The sequence below is a fragment of the Penicillium psychrosexuale genome (genome assembly GCF_028828465.1).
Source record: "Penicillium psychrosexuale strain IBT 29551 chromosome Unknown utg000001l, whole genome shotgun sequence".
NCBI classification, from domain to species: Eukaryota; Fungi; Ascomycota; class Eurotiomycetes; order Eurotiales; family Aspergillaceae; genus Penicillium; species Penicillium psychrosexuale.
Window position 1 is genome coordinate 329,879 of NW_026643186.1, and position 25,583 is coordinate 355,461.

At 49.0% G+C, this 25,583-nt stretch overlaps 5 protein-coding genes across 5 annotated transcripts; all 5 read left to right on the forward strand.

Annotated features, from left to right (window-relative positions):
* Positions 1 to 1,087: 1,087 nt before the first annotated feature.
* N7518_000115 (glycosyltransferase family 2 protein) lies at positions 1,088 to 2,979 on the forward strand (the record flags this gene model as incomplete). Its single annotated transcript, XM_057181043.1, has 3 exons — positions 1,088 to 1,624; positions 1,694 to 1,928; positions 1,991 to 2,979. The coding sequence occupies 3 exons, from the start codon at positions 1,088 to 1,090 to the stop codon at positions 2,977 to 2,979; spliced, it is 1,761 nt and encodes a 586-aa protein (XP_057046393.1).
* Positions 2,980 to 4,384: 1,405 nt separating this feature from the next.
* Positions 4,385 to 5,291, forward strand: N7518_000116 (VIT1/CCC1 transporter family protein; the record flags this gene model as incomplete). Its single annotated transcript, XM_057181044.1, has 3 exons — positions 4,385 to 4,819; positions 4,877 to 4,967; positions 5,050 to 5,291. 3 exons carry the CDS (start codon positions 4,385 to 4,387, stop codon positions 5,289 to 5,291), a joined length of 768 nt encoding a protein of 255 aa, XP_057046394.1.
* Positions 5,292 to 7,209: 1,918 nt separating this feature from the next.
* On the forward strand, positions 7,210 to 9,285 carry N7518_000117 (transcription factor TFIIIC subunit TFC1; the record flags this gene model as incomplete). Its single annotated transcript, XM_057181045.1, has 4 exons — positions 7,210 to 7,714; positions 7,769 to 7,846; positions 7,898 to 8,006; positions 8,070 to 9,285. The coding sequence occupies 4 exons, from the start codon at positions 7,210 to 7,212 to the stop codon at positions 9,283 to 9,285; spliced, it is 1,908 nt and encodes a 635-aa protein (XP_057046395.1).
* Positions 9,286 to 10,122: 837 nt separating this feature from the next.
* On the forward strand, positions 10,123 to 10,956 carry N7518_000118 (uncharacterized protein; the record flags this gene model as incomplete). Its single annotated transcript, XM_057181046.1, has 2 exons — positions 10,123 to 10,254; positions 10,309 to 10,956. 2 exons carry the CDS (start codon positions 10,123 to 10,125, stop codon positions 10,954 to 10,956), a joined length of 780 nt encoding a protein of 259 aa, XP_057046396.1.
* Positions 10,957 to 12,519: 1,563 nt separating this feature from the next.
* On the forward strand, positions 12,520 to 24,260 carry N7518_000119 (histone acetyltransferase TRA1; the record flags this gene model as incomplete). Its single annotated transcript, XM_057181047.1, has 4 exons — positions 12,520 to 12,571; positions 12,644 to 12,801; positions 12,876 to 23,528; positions 23,577 to 24,260. The coding sequence occupies 4 exons, from the start codon at positions 12,520 to 12,522 to the stop codon at positions 24,258 to 24,260; spliced, it is 11,547 nt and encodes a 3,848-aa protein (XP_057046397.1).
* Positions 24,261 to 25,583: the final 1,323 nt, after the last annotated feature.

Below are 25,583 nucleotides of genomic sequence, written 5' to 3' on the forward strand. Positions count from 1 at the left end.
GATCAGACTCCTGAGGCAGTAGGCGAGGTATCCCAGTCTGTTGAACGTCTTATCTTGGGATCAGAGCACTGGCGCATGGGCTAGCGAAGCAGGCTAGCTTTTTGTTTTTCGTTGCTTGTTCCAGTCATATTCCATACTGCGGCCGATTTTTCGGTTTGATCCCGCTTGCTTCGGGGTCAATGAAACGTTATATATTGCACAGGCGAGCGGCGCAGTCCGAAACACGTAGGAAATGCAATATAAACTGAAAAGCAGTAAGCTAGCAGGAAAACTCTGTATAGCCTACCGTTGTTGAAATATCAAGTTGTGATTTATCTCATTTAGTGTTTCGGACTCTGCCGCTCGCATGTGAAATACGGTAGATTATGCGTCTGGGTGTTCTCTGAAAGTTCTTCCTAGCCCCTTTCTGTATTCCAAGTGTAGATCAACGATCTGCATGTACTGAGTAGACTGGACGGAGCTAGACCAGTACAGTATCAGCCGTTTCCAAAATTCCCAGACACTACGGAGTACTTCTTTCCCAAGCACGGAATAAATCCGCACCTTATCCGAGAAACCATCGATACTCCATCGATAGCAAAGTTTCGTACGGGAAATTTAGGTGCCTAGCACCGCCTGGGTGGGTGATGCAGGGACACAGACCCAAAAGAAGAACAAGCAGCGACTAAAAAAGCTTGGCCTAGTAGCCAATCAGCTAATAATCTTCGCGGTAGCTTTTCATCCTGCTTCCCACTTTTCGAGTGTTCTGATAGTCCACAATCAATTCGGGCGTCGTAAGCTCTTCATCTACCAGCAATGGAGTTCGGCGAGGACTCGGCAACACGGCCTCTGGACGGATTAACTCTCCCTTGTGTGGATCGCGGCCAGGTGAAGCCGGACTTCGGTTCCCATAGATCTATTGTTGCAGTGAATTTTCATTATGTGGTACTTATTTTCCTATCTCTCAGCGGTACTTGAGAATCTGCCCCTGTTGGTGGGAGCAAGGATCTTTTTCTAGCGCTATTTTCTGGTTATCAGTCCTTTCCCTCATTAGGCTTTGCGTTGCCAAATGTGCCCCGACTTCTCAAGCTCAAGAGCTCTATTCAAAATGTTTCAATGGATCACACGTTGTGTGCCAGGTTTAAGCATCCTAACGTTACTTGGAGTCTCATTCGCGACGTTCATTGATCTTTATTACTCTGTGCTGTACCAAGATCTCGTTCGTGATCATGGCCAGCTCCCAGGTGAACATGCTTCGGATGGCAGACCAACCACACTGCCATTGACTCAGAAGATTTTTATTGGCATGTCGTTGTTTGTACACCTGAATGCCTTCTACTTCGCTATCCGCCTATTCTTCGCTCTACTCAAAACACTGAGAGAGTCAAAAAAGGCGTTGCAGCGCCGCCACTCCACTACGCCAAAGTCAGTCGATACGGAAGATGCTTTCGAAGCAGAGTTGGCAGGCAATGTTCCGTTGAGTGTTCTTGGGGGGACTCAGTTTGAGGCAGAGCCGGACTATCTTGTCAACAACCAGGAGGTCGTTCACGCAATCATCTTACCCAATTATGAAGAAAATTTTGATACCTTATGGACCACGCTCCATGTTCTAGCCAGTCACCCTAGAGCTGCCAGTCAGTATGAGGTGAGTTCCGTTCTAGTCGTTCATTTCTTCATGAAGGAGCTATATTGACCGATGATTGTTCCAAACTAGATCTACCTTGCAATGGAACAAAAGGAGCTCGAGGCCCCTGCAAAAGCGGTCAGTCTAGTTTCAACTTTTGAAACCAGATTTTCTCACATTGAAGCCACGTTCCATCCGTCTGGAGTACCAGGCGAGATAGCCGGGAAGAGTTCCAACGTCGCATACGCCGCTCAACGTATCATCAATTCACACAGAAGAGACGACAGGGAGGATTTGACCAGTAAATTAATCACTGTTATTGATGGTGTGTCGAGATATATCCATCTCCTATTAAGACTTCACCATGCTGATAACCCTTACGGGTAGCCGATACCCATCTATTGCAGGATTACTTCAATGAGATCCAACGACTTCACTTCGACGATCTTGCCAGCCCCGAACTATCCTTCTATACCTGTCCCATCATCTTCGATCGAAACTCATCCGAAACACCGATTCTAGTCCGCTGTGCAGATATGATGTGGGCATTCGCAGGTGTCTCAGCCATGTACCCTGGATCCCCGATCTCCATTCCCACCTCCGTATATACCCTTCCTCTCAGCATGGCAGAACGAGTTGGGGGATGGGACAGTGATGCTGGGGCAATTGGTGAAGACATGCATATGCTTCTCAAGTGCTACTTTGCCATGGATGGCAACATCACCACACGTGTTGTCGCAAGCCCCGCGAGCCAATGTAATATATCCAGCAATGAGCATCGTGGCTGGCGCCGGAACATGGATATTTTGGCAGCTCGCTATCGTCAAGCTTTGCGCCATATGTGGGGTGCACTGGATACGGGATTTTTCATTCGGCAGAGTGCTGCCAACCTGTCGCGTCCCAGCTGGCGAATCCTTTTCAGCGGGACGCAATGGGCCCTTGCACATCTTCTCTTCGAAGCGCACTTCCTTCCATGTCATTTGATAATTACGTTGGCTATATCATCTATTTATTCCGCTTTCATTTCTCCGGAGTCTATGCATCCGGATTTGGAGTGGGCATTTCAATTCACCGGCGTTCTGCGGGTTTGTTCCTTCATTATGATGAACATCTGCATGATAGTCTATGGGCATTGGCATAATTTCTGCGTCAATACCCGTCTTACGGACATGATGGATGCCGGTGTCCCTGATGCGGGCTTTTCATTCCGAAATGAGTGGAATGGCGGTACTCTTCTCGAGCGTATCCTTTTTCCCGTGGCGGGAACATTGTTCGGGCCTGTCCCGGCCATCCAAGCTGTCTTTTCTCATTTCTGGACTGATAGATTGGTATATAAAGTAAGCCAAAAGCCAAGCTTCGGTCCAAGCTCTGTCTAAAAGATATATCTTCTCTTGCAGGCTGAGACTTGGGTTTCCATGTGGCGATGAGAAATGGTCTTCAGTTCACTCCAGTTCTGGCTTTTGGTCTGGTATTACACTCATTTTAAGATAGTGTGCACAGGAATTTTATAGATTTTCTTTCTGTATCTCTACTGATTGAATACAATTTCTTGGGTTGCTGCTCAAGTCAGTAGATAGCCTCGTCTCTTCCTCTCTTCTTCTCCTATCTGTCCGCGATCATCGTACAGAATATCACCCACAGTTTCTCTTTGCATCTAAATTCTGTAGATCTAGACATGTGCACTTTTTCATGCCCGTGATTGCTCCCCTGGGTCTTTGGCGCTGATTGAACTGATTCATCTAACCTTCCAATGAGCAGGTCTTGTTTTCAATACGAAATCGACCTCGTCATTCAAGCCCACACTCACTTCTACGAGCGCAACGGGCCCTTGGACAATGAAGTCATTGATCCTGCAGGTTTGAATAATCCCAAATCCCCTTGGTATATTACTAGCGCCGCCCCTGGCCACTATGACGGATTGGACAGCTTTGATACCCCCTTGAAGCCTTATGCTGTGTATGGAGAGGATACTGTCTACGAATGGAGCAAGATCACCTTCCACAACTGCACTCATATGACTCATGAATTTGTGGGGACATACGGATTAGGGCGTTCAGCCTCGAATTAGATATTCTCATGTGTGGACCAGCACTTTCGGAATGCGTTTGTGAATTGAAATAAATTTGCCGCTTGCGAGTTGCAAAATATGAACCCATTAGTACGCCATGGATAGATGTAAACAATTATGTTCAAGATTAATTAATACCCTTGTAGGCTAGACTATATGCCGACCCCGAAGGAGGCGTTTTACCTGTTCCCCGGCCGATGACATGGGCTGAGTGAGTTAACCGCAGCCGGTAACAGTGATACCAGTCTCTTCTTGTTCAAACACCCAGTGAGACTACGCCAAGAAGACAAACGAGAGGAAATGCCTAGATTGCTGCAACCAGCACTTTGCTATGGCAACGTAAGAGAAAAAAGGCACAATGGACTTGGCCGCGTGGCAGGATTGGATTTTCTGAATCGCCATTGCTTGGAAATCCAGAATTCTTTTTTTCTGTTTTCCTTTATAGGCAGGGGAGCAATTGTCTGTCTCCATACACCTACCTGAATAGGCAATAGACTAGGTCAGGGGCCTAGTTCAAAGGGGATTGTGCTTGGAAATACCCCGGCCATGATTGGCTGGAAGTTAGCCCTAACTCAGGCAGAAAACAATGTATTAGGAATATCCAGCAAGCAAAGAGAGTGTGCAAAAATATGTATATATACGCATATTTTGTGCTATTGCCTTGCGAGATGCGACAAATTCTCTTGATCTTCACAAAGAAATAATCACTCGTCATGGCTAGCACTATCAACATGGCAAGTGAGCATGTGGTCGAACAACTAAATCAAACCCATGCCGCCAACGAAAAGCATTTCGATTCAGGGGAGGTCATGCGAGACATGATTATTGGTCTGGCTGATGGAATGACTGTGCCGTTTGCTCTGACGGCTGGTCTATCTACCCTAGGCTCTTCCAAGCTGGTCATCCTCGGTGGTCTTGCTGAACTCTTCAGTGGGTCGATCTCAATGGGCTTAGGGGCCTATCTTGCTGCTGTAACTGATCGAGACCATTATGCGAGCGAGGAAAAACGAGAGCGTGAAGAGGTTGTCTCCAAGCCAAATGCAGAAAAGGAGGAAATCCATGAGATTCTCTCCAATTACGGGATTTCTCGAGAGGCAAGCCAGAATGTTGTGGATTGCCTGTCTGAGAACCATGAAAACTGGATCCGGGTATGTCAGCATGCTAGATAAGAATCAATGGTGATATTGGCTAACGTCGGGACCTAGTTCATGATGGACTTTGAGCTGAAAATGGAGGAGCCGAACGTATCCAGAGCGTGGATTTCGGCAGCAACGATGGGGATCTCTTATTTCATCGGTATGGATATCTGCTCTGCTATTCTTTCCTCCATCCACGACTTATCTGAGGACCTGACTAACACGCGAGTACTTGTTTCTAGGCGGCCTCCTTCCCATGATACCCTACTTCGTTATGCACAAGGTTGTCGACGCATTGTTCGTATCCATCGGGATCACAATTGTGATTCTGGTCGGCTTCGGCTTCATCAAAAATTATGTTGTGATCAAGACGAAACAAGCAGGACTGTACGGAGCGGCACAGGCCCTGTTAGTTGGCACCATCGCCGCTGGAACCAGTTACGGGATTGTGTATGGCATCGATCATAGCAACCTTTATACATAGCGTGTTGCGCTTCCCCGAGTCAAACACAGTCTGTTATCTATGGGGGAAATTGCATATGGAACTTTATAAATGAGGGGGCTACTGAAAAAACGCATAGTTATAGCCCGACTGGAAGATTTAGACATTTTTGAAAATTTGGAAATCCTATGTGACGAAAGACAGCATGAACATTTCTCAAAGCCACTAAGGCTCTTCGATCTATCACCATCTCAAATAAAATATTTCATGATTTTTGCAAAGCCCGGTTCTTGCATTCTTACACAATCGCTAAGATCACATACCATGCCTTTCAATTTACGTTCAAACGCTATATGCTGATCTCATATAATGACTCTTCTCATAGTGAGCAAGATTTGCACCCAATAACCGAACGCCCTCACACCGGTAAATCTTCGAAGACGCTCAGAAACCACCAGTATATTGTAGTGGTCTCCGCTGAGCCAGTCAGACATGATGGGCCTGAAATCTGCATGAGATCAACTGAAATTGATGAAAGCACTGATAAAGACTCGTGGTTTTTCTTCCGTATTCCAATTCGCCCTGAACAGCACCGCAATAAGACCTACACCGTGATCACCACAGCGATAGAATTGTTGATCACCACAGATCACGATGCATATTACCAAGTGAGCCTGATATCGCCATTTCAGAATTGCAAAGAATTCGATGATATGTCCAATGTCCTATGAACAATACCAAGTTTTGACTTCCCCATTACTGCAGAACAGGAAATTTCCCAGGTTCTGGTCCCAAAACTCAGCTCCGTGCTCATATAGAGTCTTAAGGGCCTTTTCAAGTTGAGTCTCCAACGTCTTCTCGTGGACATCAGATTTAGAGCGTTGACGAAGAGTGATTCCATCAATTTCCGAGAGGATAAGCGCCGGACACACATTGAAAGAACCTTGCCCAAAAAGAGTTGGAATTAAGGTCCCTCGAAGCATTTTCAATCTATCGTATGCATGTATCTCATTCCGGAACTCGTCATCCCATCCATCCTTCCTTTACTTGACAATGACTGATTTTAGAAGACCAAGACCAGGCTGGTCAAGTTACAAGCGGCATAAAGTTGGACGACAGTTTTTCAGCACCGTAACCGAAATCACAGTTATGGGCCTGTCATCTAGATAGACCGTCTACTGCTGAGTGAGCTTGGTAAAGTCTTGCATTAATGTCTAGAAATCGGATCTCACCTGAGAAGGATGCACTTCTTGAACAATATAATCCATGACGTGAAGGGCGAATAGTGCAGGTGGGAGAATCTAAGACTAGAAAAGTTAGAGGAAGGGAGTATGATATGGCAGAGCTAGAGGAAGCAAGGGTTCCAGGGAGGGAAGTCAAAAAGCAAAAAAAAAATGCTAGACCTACATCAGGCTTTGTATTGAGATATGGTAACTGTATGGATATGTACATGGGAGACATGGAGCTGATAGAGTAGCATACACCTGCCATTGATCATCTTTTCAGCCTCGGAAAAGATGGATATCTAACTCAAATGTCGATTTAACCAATTCGGTTGAGATGTTTCCCTAAAGCTTGCTATCTTGTTGTCAGTTATACTCCTCGCTCCCTCCATCCATGGATGGTGGATGTTCGAGGTAATGAGTCAGCAAAATTCCCTCCCGCCGGGCGCACTAACCGCTTGTGGAATGTAGCCTCAATTCTTTCCCCAAGCCTGAGAGATATAGCTGGGACCATTTAATTGTGGCGAAGGCGAAGAAAAACACAGAATTTCATCCTAACAGATTTATTGAGCTGAGCGCACTGGAGAAAAAGTGGCAGCGTTGCCTTTGATCGCATTTGTCCCAGCCCACCCGAGAGGAAACCGAAACCAACTGCCAGCAACATCAATTGGACTCAAAGCTGGCGCGAATGAAATTACGACCACAATATTCACAAGTCTGATACAAAACCAATGAGTATGGATGATCAGCGGGGGTCCAGAACTGCCCCCTTCTACGCAGTGCCATCCTGTCGCCTCGTCAGCGTCGAGCACCCTGCCGTGATCCGCAATGTCGACAAGGCGATCGAGACCTTACAAGGCGATGCCGGAATAAAAACAGTGAGGAAGCTTCTCCTTCTGGCAGAATATAGAACACACACTGATATTATACAGATTCTCAACCCGGCCACAGACGGCACACTAGTTAATCTGGTGTTGCGGCCAGAAGATGCCATGGCTCGATCGGTGCAGTCAACGAGCATCCAATCAAACAATGTCCTGCTCAAAATCACAGTCCCCAAGCGGACAGGACGGAAGCGCAAGAGAGGCTCGAATGAGCCTTTCGCAGACGCACCGGAGTCAGAAGCAACTGACGCACCCCGGCGACGGACCGCTAAGGATCTCCTGCGCAGTCTGAGTGATAACCCCTCTAAGTACCAGATTGAGCCGGTCGGGAGGGTTGAACGAACACATGTGTTTCGGGGTAATTTCACTGCTCTGATTTAATCATGGCGAGTATGCTAATATCTGATATCAGGAATACCTGATTTCGTTTACTCGACTACGGCAAGTTCATTTACGAACCGGTTCCGAGACCAAATTCTCCCTTTTGACTGTGAGTCTGCTTGCCATGAAACCCACTCGATATGTGACTAACAACCCACAGTCGACAAGATGAAGCAATTTGACATCGACATGGCCAAAGGCGCCGCCGAGAATGCAGATCTGATCCCGCCACCATCATTCAGCCACGGAGACGTCCCCTTCCACTACATGTAAGAGCCACCCCATCGAAAGCACCGAGCTAAGACCACCAGTCCACTAACTCTCCCTCCCAGCTATCGGCAAAACCCGACAGTAAAACAAGCAATTGGCAGCTCCGGCAAACTAGAAACAGTGAACACGCAAACCGCCAATAAAATCCTAACCCACCTAGTCCCCTACGACATACCCAAAGTGCCATCCGAGCCGCGCGCGGACATGCTTCCAATAAGCGCACTAGACGCAGGCATGCTCCGGACAATCGCGACACTAAACGCCCTATACGAAAAACAGCCCGCCTGGACACGTCGCGGACTACGCAACAACCTAACAACCGACGAAGACCGTCTGAACCTCCGCCATGCAATTCCATACGTGGGCTACATCTTCCGATCCGGGCCATGGCGCGACGCGATCATCAAGCTTGGTCTCGATCCACGCACTTCACCAAAGTACCGACATTACCAAACCTTTATGTTCCGACTTCTAGCACGGGAAGCGGAGGTCGCACGAGACGGAGGCGGCGGGCGACGCCACAATGTGCCACGACCGAGCGACCAGCGCATGGGCGAGGACGAAGCCGCCAGCGGGCCATCGACGGGCCATATCTTTACCGGCAAGCAGCCGTTTGCGCAAGACGGACGGATCTGGATGGTGGGCGAGATCAAGGACGCGCAGCTGCAGGCTGAGCTGTACCCTTCTGATGCGGGGCCTGGGTTCCTGCGCAGCGAGTGCGATATTGTGACCGATGGGTGGTTTGGGAATGGCACGCTTGCGAAGGTGAAGACAGTTATGCGACATAAGATCCAGGCGTTGATGGAGGGGCGGGAGCCGGTTGATGAAGATTATACGAAGATTATGCAGCTCCCTGCGCATGCGCGGTCTGAGGCTGATTTCCCGTTGTTCACGCTTGATCCCGAGGTTGCGACGCAGAAGGAGATTAGTCTTGCTACGGAGGTTCGGGCGGTTATCCGGGGTTCGCCGGTTTGGAGGAATTTGTCGGCTAATGCTGGGTTGGTTAGGAGGGAGATCGGGGAGGGGAGGGGGAAGGTCAAGGGGAAGCAGGCTGTGAAGGGGAAGAGTGCTGACCCGGAACCGGAGCCGGAGCCTGAGAAGGTCGATGAGGAGAGTGAAGGTGAAGAGGAAGAAATTCAGAGGAGGGAGATGCTGGCTGCTCAGGTTGCGGATGCTGCTGCGGCGAGAGATGCCGATGAAGCTGATTATGACGATGAGGCGGACGGGGACGGTGATGGGGACGATAGTGATGATATGGATGAAGACGACGACGAGTAAAGTGGCTATTAAATTACTAGATGATTGGCTACGTCTAGAACAAATGGTACTTTATGCTCAAGATAGTAATCAAAATAATCACTTTATTCGTTGCTAAAGCCATAGACAGACTCGGAGTATATCGTGAAGCATCAGACACAACATAGAGGTAACCCATCAATTAGACAGGATAAAGAAAGCCAACCCGAGTGGTCGTAATAGTGAAGCAAAACAGATACATAATTCAAGCGCTATAGGTACCAAATCACCCGATAGACTGAACACCAGTGTCCAAAAAGCGACGAACACCATGACCCTTCGTATAGTTATACGGCTCGAGAGTTTGAAGTTTTCGGAATGGTACTTAGTATTATGTTACCTGCCAGATCGATTCGAAAGAAAAGAGTGCATTCCAACCCAAATACTGAGTAAAGAGAGAAGAGAAAAGGAAACCTATCTACGTGCTCTTCCTTCCTTCCCTGCAAACTATGCAAAGCTTACGTTCGAGGAAGGTGCGACTTCCTCGGCGAGTAGAAGGTACAAACACAGATAAGGCAAGTGCGGTTGACAAGCACATTATGTTCCTTTGCCTGACTTCCGTTAGAAAAACATGATGGTAAGACCTGATCAGTCATATAAGGAAAAAAAATATAAAATCAACTGAGGTGCCGTCACCTGGTTGGAAAATCAAGCCAATTACATAAGCATTTTTACTCGAACCCGCAACCACAGCGGTTTCCCTTACCTCTTTTCACTCAACTCACACCTTCTTACCTACGTCAAATTTTGACGTCAATATCGCAAGCAAACATATCAAGACCCCACAAGATAATATGAAAAAGAAGATTTGCAGCCGAGATGTTCAGGCATCCCCAAGGGGTCGCACCTGACGACGTATCTTCAGCATTCAGTCAAATACTCAAGCCTCTACCGGTCATATCGTGGGGACAGCTTGCAATGCATTATTTGGGTGTCCCAATTGGAGCAGGTGTCAGTATTTTCTTTCTTACTATTTGGTCTTATTCTTACTGACTATCATGGCAGCATCACATGTTTGTTGTCCGAGACGAACATCATCAGACGGCGATTCAGAAGCTCAAAGACTCTGGATTCTCTCAAGCCCCTCCTGATCGCCGGGCCGCCCCAGAAATTATGGAGTCTCTCCCAGATCCGCAAGCCGTCCTTGATCAGATTAACAAGGGCTACGAACGCCTAGACCGTTATTGCACGTCATTCCAGTTCCCACCTCACCTTCCATTCAGCGGGGATCAAATATTCTTGATGCCCAACTCCTTCGCGCATTTACCACTGGACAATATCGACATGGCTTCAAATCAGTCAAACCAGAAGGCTCAACCAACGCAATATAAAGTGTATGGCAACTTATTCTACCCGCTTGAAGCAACATTGGTTGAGAGCTTCGTTAAAGGAGTCATTGATGACATCGACGAGCTTGGATTTTCGCAGTGGCAGTTGCTACTAAAAGCCTGGATATCAATGATGCGAGGCTATCTCGAAGTCAGCAATGATATCCTTGATGACTGTGCGGATGAGCGGGCGGTAGAATGGTTCAGCAAGCACTTTGGTCGGATTCGCGAAGAGAAATATGGTGCATGGGGCCTCCGGGTTTCAAAACGCCTTGGTTCTGGAAAAGAATTGCCAGTGAACATGAGGGGAAATCCTATTCTCTGATACTTCTACTGCTTGAGGAGGCCAGCGATGAGTTGTAAAATCCAGATAAATGAATGAGGAGAATAGAGCGTTAAGTAATTCTCGAGTGCGTGATGTATAATTTATGCAATGTATGTAGGTAAAGTTGATAGCGTGTATAAACTGACAAGAACGACAATGGGGGTACCAGTTGCCGAAGATCGCTAGGCATTTGATCTTTTGCTCTAGAGCCTGTCGCATTTCCGGCCAATTTTTCAGTAGATCTTCCAATGCAGCTCTCAACTCTTCGATATGTCTAAATTCGAGTTCCGGCGTACCAGGCACATTAAATTGATTAAGTGTATGCTAATCAAATCAAAGCAGAGTGAATGACTGTTAAGATCTGAGTGTACATCGTGTGGAATATATAGAAACATCAAACCAACCGGCCTTGATATATTGGTCCACTTCATCGGTAAATTAGTAGATATCAATTCTTCTCTACTTATTCACAATCACACGAGCGGCCGACGACACAAAAAACAACGGTTCTAAATTCGTAAGTGGCTGCTTGGTCCGTTCTATGGCCAATGGCAGCCAGTATGTAGCCGCCAGTCCCCCTTCGTTCGTGCTCACGTGCATATTTATCATTGCGCCTGCAGCAGCTACGTTAACTGGAAACCAAGTCAGAGGCTCTCAGGCCGAGAATAGGTGGTTTCATCTCAAAATATTTCTCAGTCAGAGTGGATCTTTGCCCTTGAGATGGGCCATCAACCGCTGCAATTGTGTATTTCCTCCCCTTCTGTCTTGAGCACGCCCAAGAGGAGTAAGCTTGTCATGACCCATTATACTAAACATACGATCTATATACTGGCAGATGAGGTCCATATTGGATTCCTAGGATGTATGAAGACAGATTATACACCCAATGTACGCAAAATTCCGATCCATGCTTACTGACCCCAAAAGTACCGGTGGAGCGATGCCTATATTTTATTACAATTCTCTGAGAGTAGACATGAAAACCTGACAGATCAAGGCCAAGAAATTCATAAAGACCTCATGCTAACGAGAACAAAAGAAACTAAGTAAAAACTTGAAGCCATAGTTCTGCAGGGCTGTACCTTGAAGAAACTCGGAGCGGAACAACCACCACCGATATGACTGCCAAATGCGGACTAGTCTTTCTTTCGGGGTCTCTGCGATAGCCCGCGTCCTCTGTTCTGCTCTCGTGAATATCGCGCCGCATACAATCCCCAACTTTCTCCCCATCTCCCTCAGCCTCTCCTCCCCTGCGGGGTAATTCCATTCACTCATTCGCTGTCCGGACTTAATTCATTTCAATGGATTAGGCAGTTTTGTTTTCCCGAAAGAGTAAATGACTTGATGGTTTCTTTCGTTTTAAGTTCTACAGTCTCCGATCTTTTCGCATATCGACCGAGTCCACAGAGCTTCCGTGACACCACAACACAACATATGAGAGCTCAATTCCCCCCCGGGAAGACTGCGCACACTCCGCTTTCCTCAGCCGGCCTCTTGGCCCGGCCGTCATTGCTGTTTCTTTCCATTTAGTCGCCAGCCCGTGAGAAGGGTCAGATCAAAGCGATGGAGCGAAACATAGATATCTACGCCAGCAAGCTCGGCGACGAAAAGCTGGGTATGTTGATGAAATCTACACGACTAGAACTGTTGTCCCCTTCCTGTGCTAACTAACCCGTCATCTCAATAGACGTCAAAGTCCGAGCCAATGTTGCTACCGAATTACGAGACAGCATTGAGCCCCTATGCTCGGGCGCAAGCTATCCCATATTCTTAGCGAAGCTATGGCCGGTATTCAAAACTATTTTGAAGGGGGACCCGGTCTTCTTCAGCATGTCTTACGACCAGGTGAGATTATTGGCACACGCTTGCCCCCAGTGAATGTTGCGCATAACGAGCTAACAACTTTGGTCATCTATTAGAAATTACGAAATTGTATCCTCGAAACATTACACCGATTACCGATGGGATCCCCGGACGTGGAGCCGTACGCTGTCGATATGGTCGATCTATTGATGGAACTTGCGCGGATCGAAAACGAAGACAATGCCGTGCTATGCATGAAGACAATCATGGATTTGGAGAGGAATCAAGCCAAAGCCACCGCACACCGGGTGCAGGCTTTCTTGGAGCTTATCCAGGAAATGTTTCAGACCATGGAGCAAGTGGTTCGGGATACTTTCGACACTCCTAACCAGGCCACACCGTCGGGAATGCCATCGACGCCCAATGCAACAGCACAGAACTTCCAGTCTCCGCGACCCAGCTCGCCTGCCACCTCAGTATCAGATCTGGGACCCGATCAGCAGTCGAGCAATGTTCTCCTCAAGGGCATGCAATCTTTCAAGGTCCTCGCAGAGTGCCCGATTATTGTCGTTTCGATCTTCCAGACACACCGCGCATCGGTGCCGGCCAACGTCAAGCTGTTTGTGCCGCTTATCAAAACGATTTTGCTGCTTCAGGCGAAGCCACAGGAAAAGGCCCACGCCGAAGCAGCAGCCCAAGGCACAATATTTACGGGTGTGTGCAAGGAAATCAAAAATCGCGCTGCATTTGGGGAGTTCATCACGGCTCAGGTGAAAACGATGAGCTTCTTGGCATATCTCTTGCGTCTTTATGCCCATCAGTTACAGGACTTCCTTCCAACGCTTCCTTCTGTTGTCGTCCGTCTCCTTCAAGATTGCCCGCGAGAGAAGTCCGGTGCGAGGAAGGAGTTGTTGGTAGCTATTCGTCACATCATCAACTTTAACTATCGTAAGATCTTCCTTGAGAAGATTGATGAGCTTTTAGACGAGCGCACTCTTATCGGAGATGGCCTTACTGTCTATGAGACCATGAGACCATTGGCTTACAGCATGTTGGCCGATTTAATACACCATGTTCGTGAGCATCTGAGTCGCGACCAGATACGGCGAACGGTTGAAGTCTACACTAAAAACCTCCACGACGATTTCCCTGGCACCAGCTTCCAAACGATGAGTGCAAAGCTTCTTTTGAACATGGCAGAGAACATCTCTAAACTAGAGGACAAGCGTGAGGCGCGGTATTTCCTAATTATGATTTTAGATGCTATTGGTGACAAGTTCGCATCGATGAACCACCAGTTCAAAAACGCTGTCAAGGTTTCAAGGGCGTACAAAGTTTTCCGACAAGAGACCGAGCCATGCGCCGAGAACTACCTTGCTGAGAAGGACCAGCCACCGGACTGGGATGAGATTGATATTTTCTCGGCTTCTCCTATCAAGACATCTAGTCCACGCGATCGTGGAGGTGACCCGGTTTCGGACAACATCTTCCTCTTCCGAAACCTGATCAATGGGTTAAAGAATATCTTCCGGCAATTGAAAAATTGCAACCCAGACGATGTTCAAATTGACCCGAACAGCGTTCCCATTAACTGGTCAGAAGTTTCGTACGGTTACAATGCAGAGGAAGTTAGTGTGATCAAGAAGCTTTTCCACGAAGGAGCTCGTGTGTTCCGCTACTATGGGGTGGATCAGTCTCCCCCTGAGATGAACTACGCATCTCCGTTTGACTTCCTTGCTAGCCAGTACACTGCCCCAATGTCGCGCGAAGAAAAGGAGCTTCTTGAAAGTTTCGGTACTGTTTTTCACTGCATTGACACCGCGACCTTCCACGAAGTCTTCCATTCCGAGATCCCGTACCTACACGAGCTTATGTTTGAACATGGGGCTCTCCTTCACCTGCCCCAGTTCTTCCTGGCTAGCGAGGCCACTTCTCCCGCATTCTCTGGCATGGTGCTGCAGTATCTCATGGAACGCATTGATGAGGTTGGAACTTCAGACATGACGAAGGCAAAGATACTTCTGAGGATGTTTAAGCTTTCCTTCATGGCCGTGACCTTGTTCTCCGTGCAAAATGAGCAGGTCCTCCACCCGCATGTGACGAAAATCGTAACCAAGTGCATTGAGCTTTCAGTCACAGCCGAGGAACCTATGAACTACTTCCTTCTTCTGAGGTCTCTCTTTCGAAGCATTGGTGGAGGACGATTTGAGCTCCTGTACAAAGAGATCCTCCCACTTCTAGAAATGCTTCTTGAAACGTTCAACAACCTATTACTTGCTGCCCGGAAGCCTCAAGAACGGGATCTGTACGTGGAACTCACCCTCACCGTTCCTGCGCGACTCAGCCACCTCCTCCCTCATCTCAGCTATTTAATGCGCCCAATCGTGGTCGCCTTGCGTGCCGACTCTGATCTTGTTGGTCAGGGTTTGCGCACTCTTGAACTCTGCGTGGACAACCTCACGGCAGACTACCTTGATCCGATCATGGGCCCAATAATGGACGAGCTGATGACTGCACTCTGGGATCACCTGCGCCCATCTCCTTACAACCACTTCCACGCACACACCACTATGCGCATCCTGGGAAAACTTGGCGGGCGGAATCGGAAGTTCCTCAACCACCCACCAGAATTGTCGTTCCAGCAGTATTCTGATGATAACCCAAGCTTCGATATCAGGCTGATCGGTCCCAACGAGAAGCGGCCTTTCCCTGTAGATATCGGTATTGATCTCGCTGCGGGGAAACTCATGGAGGTTCCTAAGACAGACTCCGGGAAAGCTTCAGACATTTACTACAAGCAGCAGGCCTACCGCATGCTCAGCTCTCATCTCAAGCTCCAAATCGGTTACGACAACATCCCCGAAGACTTGACAATCTTGATCAGACTCCATGCCAATGATCTGTTCGAAAATAAGACAGGTGCTATGGCAGATATTCTTGACAAGTCGGAAAGATCGGCCTCTATTCCAAAGAAGATTGCGCAGGAAGCAACAGTAAAGAAACTGATCAAGGCTTGCATCTTTGCCACCACTATCCCCGAGCTCGAACCAGCCGCTACAGCCTTTGTGGCGGATGTGTGCAAGCACTTCGCTCTTGTGGAGGTCGGCCGTGCCCTGGCTCAAATCCGACACAGTCGCAAAGCCTTTGACGTCGCAAACGGGGAAGGCCCTGTGTACCTCGACTCTAGGATTCTGGCCGAAGCTTTAGTTGAGTGTTTATCATCCGATGAGGTCCACGTCCGAGAAGCAGCTGAGCAGGCAATGGTGGTTGTGAAGGATGCCGCAGGCGTCATCTTCGGATCGCCCGAGAAAGCAGCCAAGCTCCCATTCTTCGTGCATCTGGGCCGCGTCTTCTGCCACAGCTGCTACAGTGAAGAGTGGTTCACCAAGGCCGGTGGCAGTCTGGGAATCAGCCTGCTCTCAACCAAGCTGGACTTGGGAGATACATGGCTTTATGAGCGACATGTCGAGTTTTGTCGTGCTTTGATGTATGTTGTCAAGGACACACCTGCGGATCTCCCTGCTGCTACGAGGCTTCAGTCACAAGAAACAATGACTTTGATGCTGCGAAGATGCGGCAAACTCATCCCCAAAGAAGATTTGAGGAACGAGAAGAGCCGCTTGTATGCTCTGTGTGGCTTGTTCGTGTTTGAACTTGCACACATGAATAAACATGTCCGGGAGACTGCTCGTCGTTGCTTCACCACATTGAAGGAGGTCCTTGGATGTGAGGTGCATGAGCTTATTTTCCCCGTTAGAGATCGTCTCTTACAGTCGATCTTCAACAAACCTTTGCGTGCTCTGCCTTTCCCAACACAGATCGGTTTCATTGATGCCATCACGTACTGCCTCGGCCTTCACAACGACATCGTCAGCTTCAATGAACCGCTGAACCGCTTGATGCTGGAATCTCTCGCCCTCGCTGATGCCGATGATGAATCTCTAGCATCTAAGCCAAACGAATTCAAGACTGCAGATATGATTGTGAACCTGCGTGTTGCTTGTCTTCGCCTTCTATCTATGGCAATGAGCTTCTCCGAGTTTGCCAATACCCCACAGAACACGAGCAGGGCTCGGATAATTTCTGTCTTCTTCAAGTCACTCTACTCAAAGTCACAAGAGGTGATTGAAGCCGCAAACGCGGGTCTCCGTGATGTTCTCACCCAGACCAACAAGCTTCCTAAGGATCTGTTGCAGAATGGACTGCGCCCTATCCTCATGAACCTCCAGGATCCCAAGCGCCTCAGTGTTGCTGGTTTGGATGGTCTTGCTCGTCTTTTGACACTCCTGACTAACTACTTCAAAGTCGAAATCGGCGCGCGTCTGCTTGACCACATGAAAGTCATCGCGGATGACGCCGTATTGCAGAAGGTGTCTTTCAGCCTAGTTGAGCAAAACCCAGCGATGAAGATAGTGGCTGCCATCTTCAATATTTTCCATCTCCTTCCACCGGCCGCCACTTCCTTCATGGAACATCTTGTCAACAAGGTCTTAGATCTCGAACTGAAGCTTAGAAGAACGTCACACAGTCCATTCCGCAAGCCGCTTGTGAAGTATCTCAATCGCTACCCCAAAGAGAGTCTCGCATTCTTCTTTGCGCGCTTCAAGGATGAGCGGTTTGGACGATTCTTCGGACAAATCTTGGCGGATCCTGAGAGTGAAGGACTGCGAAACGCGATCGTCGCTGACACGGATGGCTTCTCCGCTGCTGCCTTTGGTCAGGATACTGGTGATGGCAAGAACACTGCTGCTATCAACGGAGTCTATGTCGCACATTCTCTTTGTTCCTACAGTTCAACCAAGCGCTGGTTGGTCTCACATGCAGAGATGAGAAACAAGCTCCTGACTTCCGGTAGAGATCTGGAGAGGAAGCTTCGTGGTGATAGTCTGCCGGCTGATGAGCGACTCCGAGTGGAGCAAGCCGAAGACCAATTGATGGATATCTTTACCATGTACTTGGCAGAGGCCACCCACGATTTGGACTTCCTGTTTGAAGTGATTGACGGGCTCTCCGCCGATGAGTTGAAACGCACGCTTGCGCTTCCTAAGTTCATCTATAAGAGCATCATCACCAATGAGTCCATCGATTACCGGCGTTCTGTTATTATGCGCTGTCTCGACCTCTACGGCCAGAAGAGCTGCCCTCAGAAGACCAAGACTTATGCCTTTCGCCACCTGGTCAACCCGATCTTTGCCATGGATGTCCAGATTACTTGGAATAGCCCTCCGAACACACCTAAGTTGATGGATAAGAGCATGACCGAGTCTATCCAGAGTCGTTTGTGGAAGCCCCAGCTGGCTGATCTGAGCGAGGAGTCCAATCAAGCTGGCGTGGACCACTCACGCATGGAGTTGCTCCAGCTGTCTGCTTTGTTGATCAAATATCATTCACAGACGGTGCAAGATTCTCGCAAAGATATCATCAAGTTTGCCTGGAACTACATCCGACTCGAGGATATCATCAATAAGTACGGTGCCTATGTTTTGATCAGTTACTTCATTGCGCACTACGAGACTCCATTCAAGATTGTAATCCAAGTCTATGTCGCATTGCTCAGGGCTCATCAGAATGAAGGCAGAGCCCTTGTTACGCAGGCTCTTGATGTCTTGGCTCCTGTCCTCCCCACGCGAACAGCCAACAGCTCTGGAGCAGAGGCACGGTACCCCCTGTGGGCTAAATGGCCACGTCGTATTCTAGCCGAGGAAACTGCCAATCTCCAACAGGTTATGAGTATCTTCCAATTCTTGGTTCGGCAACCTGATCTTTTCTACGAGTCAAGGGAGCACTTTGTGCCTCTCATTGTCCCATCCCTAGTCAAGATTACAGGTCCACCAAACACCTCGAACGACAGCAAGAAACTCGCATTGAACTTGATCAGCTTGATTTGGCACTGGGAAGAGAAACGGACCCAGAATGCCGAGGCTAGCCACTTGGCCAATGGGACATCCGAGTCTCCAGTTGCCAGGAAACGCAAGCTGGACGAACCTCAAGAGCCATCGCCGTCCCCCGCTCTTGGTCCTCCCAGTAGCCGTGAACGATCGGACTACACAGTACCCACCGATTTGCGTGCGTCATTGATCAAGTACCTCATCACATTCATCACCACCATACCCGAACGCTTCCTGGTTCCAGCTGCCCAGATTCGCCTAATGCCCACAGCAAAACAGCAAAACCCTGTGCCCACTGGTGGAATGATCAACAAAGCTATAAACTTACTTCGCAGCCTCCTCTCTCCTGAGTACTGGGGAGATCTAGACATTGATCTTTACCAAAAGGCGACTGAACCAATCCTAGTGGGTGACAAAGGGGACAAAGCCGAGGACAAAATCACCTACACTGTCAATACGCTGCAGGTTATTAGGGTGCTCATAGCAGCTAAACCCAATGAGTGGATTGCTGCTCGTCTTCTTACTATCCAGAAGCTTCTCGAAAAGCCCTTGAAGTCGGACAACCCAGAGATTCAGGATTGTCTACATGGACTAGAAGATGACATGGATGTCTCGCACAAGCTGCCGCCTCCTGTCCGTCGTGTTCTGGAGGCTATTCCAGATGAACAGCCTGATGACGAGGATGCGATGGATACGGAGGGAACGCCTTCGGAGTTCGGTTCATACTTGTCTGCCATCGCCACTGAAACACTTTCTGCCAGCAACTACGTGTCAAGTCTGAACATCTTGTGGACGCTCTCCAAGGTCAAGCCCGCCGAAATCGATGCCCACATTCCCGCGGTGATGAAGGCTTTCTCTACAAAGCTCGCGAAGGAACATGTTGCTGCTTCAACTCAGAATGGAGCCCAGCTGACAAACGGAACCAAGCCCACAGAAGGAGCTCCAACCATAGATCAACAAGAGTTTGAGATTGGAGTTGATCTCATCCTCAAGACTATTGAGCTCATATCTGTTAGAATGTCTCATCTTGGTGACCAACGTCGTCCATTCTTGAGCGTTCTAGCACAGATTGTGGAGCGGTCACAAAATATCGAGCTGTGTAGCAAGATTTTGGGCATGGCAGAGTCGTGGATCTTCCATTCAACCGAGTCCTGGCCCACCCTGAAGGAGAAGACAGCTGTCTTGCATAAGATGCTGCTTTTCGAATCTCGACCTGATCAGACAATGCTGAAAAAGTTCCTTGATCTTGTCATTCGAATTTACGAAGATTCAAAAATCACTCGGACTGAGTTGACAGTCCGTTTGGAGCATGCTTTCCTGATTGGCACAAGAGCCCAAGACGTGGAAATGCGGAACCGCTTCATGCAAATCTTCGATCGGAGTTTGACTCGCCTTGCCAGCTCGCGTCTCAGCTATGTCCTCACATGTCAGAACTGGGATACTCTTGCTGACTCTTTCTGGCTAGCGCAAGCGTCACATTTATTGCTTGGTTGTGTGGACATGACAACGACTGCCCGCTTGCACCCTGAGGACTTCACCCTGTTCCCCGTATCATTCCTCTTTGGCAGCGGCGATAAAGACCCGAGGAAAGCCGATATCACGGTCGATAGCCAGCTGGAGACCTTCGTCGCAGACCGGAGACGATTCATGTCGGACATTGGCGATGTCAGAGTTCGCGATCTGGTCGAGCCTTTATGTCAGCTTCAACACACCGATTCCAATGTTGCCTACCAGCTGTGGACTATCATATTCCCTCTCTTCTGGTCTACCCTGTCTAATAAAGACTGCATTGACTTGGAGAAGGATATGGTGACATTGCTCACTCGTGAGTACCACCACAGACAACTGGACAAGCGGCCCAATGTTGTGCAAGCCCTCCTGGAGGGTACCGTGCGTGCTAGTAATCCCCGGTTCAAAATCCCCCCCCATGTTATCAAATATCTCAGCCGAACGTACGACGCATGGTACACTGCTGCGATCTACCTTGAACAAAGCGCCATTAATCCCATCATTGACACACCTACTGTGCGCGAAAGCAACCTGGATGCGCTCGTTGAGGTGTACGCAGGCCTCCAAGAGGATGACTTCTTTTACGGAACCTGGCGCCGTCGTTGCAAGTTTGTTGAAACCAATGCTGCGCTTTCGTATGAACAACAAGGAATGTGGGACAAGGCTCAACAACTCTATGAGAATGCCCAAATCAAGGCCCGCTCTGGTGCCATGCCATTCTCCCAGGGCGAATACTTTGTCTGGGAGGATCATTGGTTGATCTGCGCCCAGAAGCTCCAGCAGTGGGAGATTCTCAGCGACTTCGCCAAGCATGAGAACCTGAACGATCTTTTGTTGGAGGCTGCTTGGAGGAACATTGAAAATTGGCAGAGCGAGGGTAACCGGGAGCAGCTTGAGTCATTGATCAAGTCTGTGTCCGATGCTCCAACTCCTAGGCGCACCTTCTTCCAGGCCTTCATGGCCCTTCTCCAATACCACACCAAGAAGGACAATATCCAGGACTTCAACAGCGTTTGCGACGAGTCTATCCAGCTCTCCATTCGCAAGTGGCTGCAATTGCCGAAGCGCATCACCAACGCCCATATTCCCATCTTGCAGCATTTCCAACTCCTTGTTGAGCTGCACGATGCCAGCCACATCTGTAGCAGCTTGGCTCAGACAAATGAAAGAAACTTGGATACCAAGTCTGCCGAGCTTAAGCTTCTTCTTGGAACCTGGAGAGACCGCTTGCCCAATCTCTGGGATGACATCAACACATGGCAAGATCTCGTCACCTGGCGTCAACACATCTTCCAGCTCATCAACGGCACCTACCTCAGTCTTTTGCCCCCACAGACGAATAATGTGGCCAGTAACTCTTACGCCTACCGTGGATACCATGAAACAGCCTGGATCATCAACAGATTCGCTCACGTAGCTCGAAAGCACCAGATGCCAGAGGTCTGCATCAACCAACTCAGCCGTATCTATACCCTTCCGAACATCGAAATCCAAGAGGCCTTCCTCAAGCTTCGGGAGCAAGCGAAGTGTCACTACCAGAATCCGAAGGAGCTCAACAGCGGGTTAGATGTGATCAATAACACTAATCTGAACTACTTCGGGCCACAGCAGAAGGCTGAATTCTACACACTCAAGGGCATGTTCCTCGCCAAGCTTGATCATGTCAATGAGGCCAATGAGGCGTTTGGAGTTGCTCTCTACTATGATCTCCGCCTCGCTAAGGCCTGGTCTGAATGGGGACAATATAGTGACCAGCGGTTCAAGGCTGACCCGACTGACTACGAGCTGGCTAGCAATGCTGTTAGTTGCTACCTGGAGGCGGCTGGCCTTTACAAGAGCGCGAAATCCCGGAAACTGCTTAGCAGAATCCTCTGGCTTCTTAGTTTGGACAACGACGAAGGAAAGATCGCAAGTGCTTTCGAAAACTTCAAGGGAGATACCCCGGTGTGGTACTGGATCACTTTCATTCCTCAACTCCTCACTAGCTTGTCCCATCGGGAGGCGCGCCTCTGCAAGGCTGTCCTGGTCAAAATTGCCAAGTTGTACCCACAGGCCCTCTTCTTCTTGCTTCGCACGAACAGAGAGGACATGCTGAGCATCAAGAAACAGCATGATCAGAAACAAGAGAAGTTGAACCGGGCCAGACAGCAGCAGCAAGGATCTTCGCCAAGTACCAAGCCAAATCCTGTTGCTGGTGCCGATAGTTCTCCTGCTCAAAAAGCCCAGGCTGCAGCTGCATCGACCAATCCCTCCCCGTCAGTTCCGCCTGCGAATTCACCTGCTACGCAGAATTTAGCCCAAGCACAAATCCAGTCTCCTGCGCAGCCACAAAACCCTATACAGGCATCCCCACATGCTAGCCAACCTCCGGGCCAAGCGCACCAAACTCATCTACAAGTGCCAGGTCAGACTGGAACACCGCAGCAGAATCAGGTTGCACTTGCAGACGGCGAGAAGGAACCTCTGAAGAAACCCTGGGAGTACTCGGACGAAATCATGTCTGGACTCAAGACGGCCTTCCCCTTGCTTGCTCTGTCTATGGAGACAATGGTTGACCAGATCCACAAGAACTTCAAGTGTCCCCCAGACGAAGATGCATACCGACTCATAGTTGCTCTGTTGAACGACGGACTGGCCTACGTGGGTCGCATGCCTGGATCTTATGCCCAAGACTTTAAGCTGCCTGCCGCAACCGAAGCCAACATCACCCGATTCGCGGAGACAATTCTCCCAGCTCACATTCGCAAGTCCTTCGAGGCGGACTTTGTGACCAAGAAGCCAACCATGAACGAGTACATCCACAAGCTGCGGCGCTGGCGTGACAAGTTCGAGGAAAAGCTCGACCGGAGATCACAGCACACATTCCTCGAAAACTCTTCACCTCATCTGAGTGAGTTCCGCTTCCTCAAGTTTGATGAGGTCGAGGTTCCTGGCCAATATCTACTCCACAAGGATAAGAACCAAGACTTTGTCCGCATCGACCGCTTGCTTCCAGATGTGGACCTCATCCGAGGCATTGGTGTCTGTCATCGCCGCTTGAAGATTCGCGGACACGATGGCAGCATGCAAGCATTTGCCGTCCAGCATCCGGCTGCCCGTCACTGCAGGCGTGAAGAACGCATTCTTCAATTATTCCGAATTTTCAATGGTCTTCTTGCAAAACGCAAGGAGAGTCGTCGCCGCAATTTGTACTTCCACCTGCCGTTAATGGTTCCTCTAGCACCACACATTCGGCTGGTGCGTGACGATTCCTCGTATATCTCCATGCAGGGAATTTATGAGGATTACTGCCGCCGCAAGGGCATTAACAAGGATGACCCGGTGCTTTTCACAATGGACAAGATGCGATCGTTGGCAGAGACCAAGCAGAACGTAAGTGTGCCGTACACCCTTCTCATATCAAAAGCTAACAACTCCCAGCGCACGCCCGATCAGCAACAGGTTCTTCGGACAGAAATCCTGACCGCGATTCAAGACAAATGGGTCCCGAGTACTGTCGTGTTGGAATACTGCCAGCAGACATACCCCAACTTCGCAGACTTCTGGCTCTTCCGTCGTCAATTTGCCTACCAGTACGCGGCGATTGCTTTCATGACCTACGTCATGCACATCGGCAACAGATACCCGAACAAAATCTTGATTTCTCGTTCAACAGGCGATATCTGGGGTGCAGAGTTGATCCCGACCATCAACCCGGCCAAGGCGTTCTTCTACAACCCCGAGCAAGTCCCCTTCCGGTTCACACCCAACATTCAGACCCTACTGGGCCCAATTGCAACGGAGGGTGTGTTCGCTTGTGCGATGATGGCAATCGCCCGCTGCCTGACGGAGCCAAGACACGAGCTGGAGCAACAGCTCAGCGTCTTTGTGCGCGACGAGATGATGTTCTGGGCTACGGCTCATCACCGAGGTGTCTTGCCCCCTGGACAACTCCGAGATCTGGTCTACAACAACAGTGAAATCATCGTCAACCGCGCTGTCAGTCTTGCCAGCCCACCGGAGGGTAACTTGCCTGCCAATCAGACCACCATCGATCTGATCTCGAAGGCAGTTAACCCCCAGCATCTAGCGTCATGCGATGCATTGTGGATGCCGTATCTGTGAGCGATGCTTGTCGGTTTGCGTGTTTCTGTCCTGTCAATTGGCGCGGGGAACTATGGCTATTGTACTTTCTGAAGAGGTGGTTTTGTCTGGGTTTGTTTTTTTCTGAGCGTGGGCGCTAGGTGCGCAGCTTTACTTCACGTTACTATGATTGTGATACCGATTTATTTTTTGTTCTAATACCTTCTACGATGTCTTGATACTTCGGAATGTTAGCTCTGATAGTTATTAATGGATCGATTTGATTCGATTTGACTGTTATCTGCCAATTTCATCCTGTAACCTGTAATCTGCAACCAACGCATACGGTATCCGGGACTTAATCCTCACTGGTCAATATTACCAAGCAGAAGTTCGGCGATCCACACTCACGTTTGAAGTAGTTATGGAGGCAAGTATATGATTCATAAGTAAGCAAATTCGGGCCCGGATAGGCTTTGTTGGTTGATCTTGTCTTCTCTGTGCAGTCTGTTGAACATGTCGTCGACGATTTTGCGGTCAGGGGTAACAGCTTCTCCCAGCCGTCCACCATGGCTATCTCTATTACGGGCAGCCAACCGGTGAACTCACTGAATCACTATGAATGAGTTGCTTTCTATGGACGCACTATATGTACATAATTCCATAGCTTAGCACGTCCCTATACCCCATGGGAGGTCATAGGAACACGGGCTTCGCCCATGTTCCGCCGGACGTTAAATAGAACAACAACAACAACAACAACAACAACAACAATGGCTATCTCCATCCATCGATCGGTTTTCAGGTATATTAACCAGTGCAAAATTCTTATTCGAGATCTCCTGATATCGAATGCATTGACAATCAGCCAACTCGTTTGCCGTTGCTTTGCGCCGTAGATAGTGACTCCATTCGGCAGGACGTTCTCTCGTTGAGCGTGTCTGAGGCCTTGTATAACCGATTTAGTCATTCGCTCATGATGTATTTTCCCCATGGTATTCGCTGCTGTCCTTTTTGGTTATGATATCCGCCAGAACACTTGAGGCTCAGGTGTAGCTCGACATGCACATCAGGCCTCTGGAGGGTGAAGTGTCCACTGATTGCTTCCAATTGAGTGGAGGTGAGATCTGATGCTCACATTGCTGTGCTAATACCAAAGAAACGTGGTAGATTGCCGAGGATACAGGTCTTACGAGCTGAGGTCTCACCGACAACAGAAGGGGTATCCACCGACAGATTGCCCGACCTATAAACTCAGGGTCGCGGACTAGATCCGAGCAAGGTGACGGGCCACGGCAGTAGGACATGCGAGTCCAAGGGAAAATGCAATAGCAAACAGTTCCCCGGGAGGAGAGCTGTGAGAGT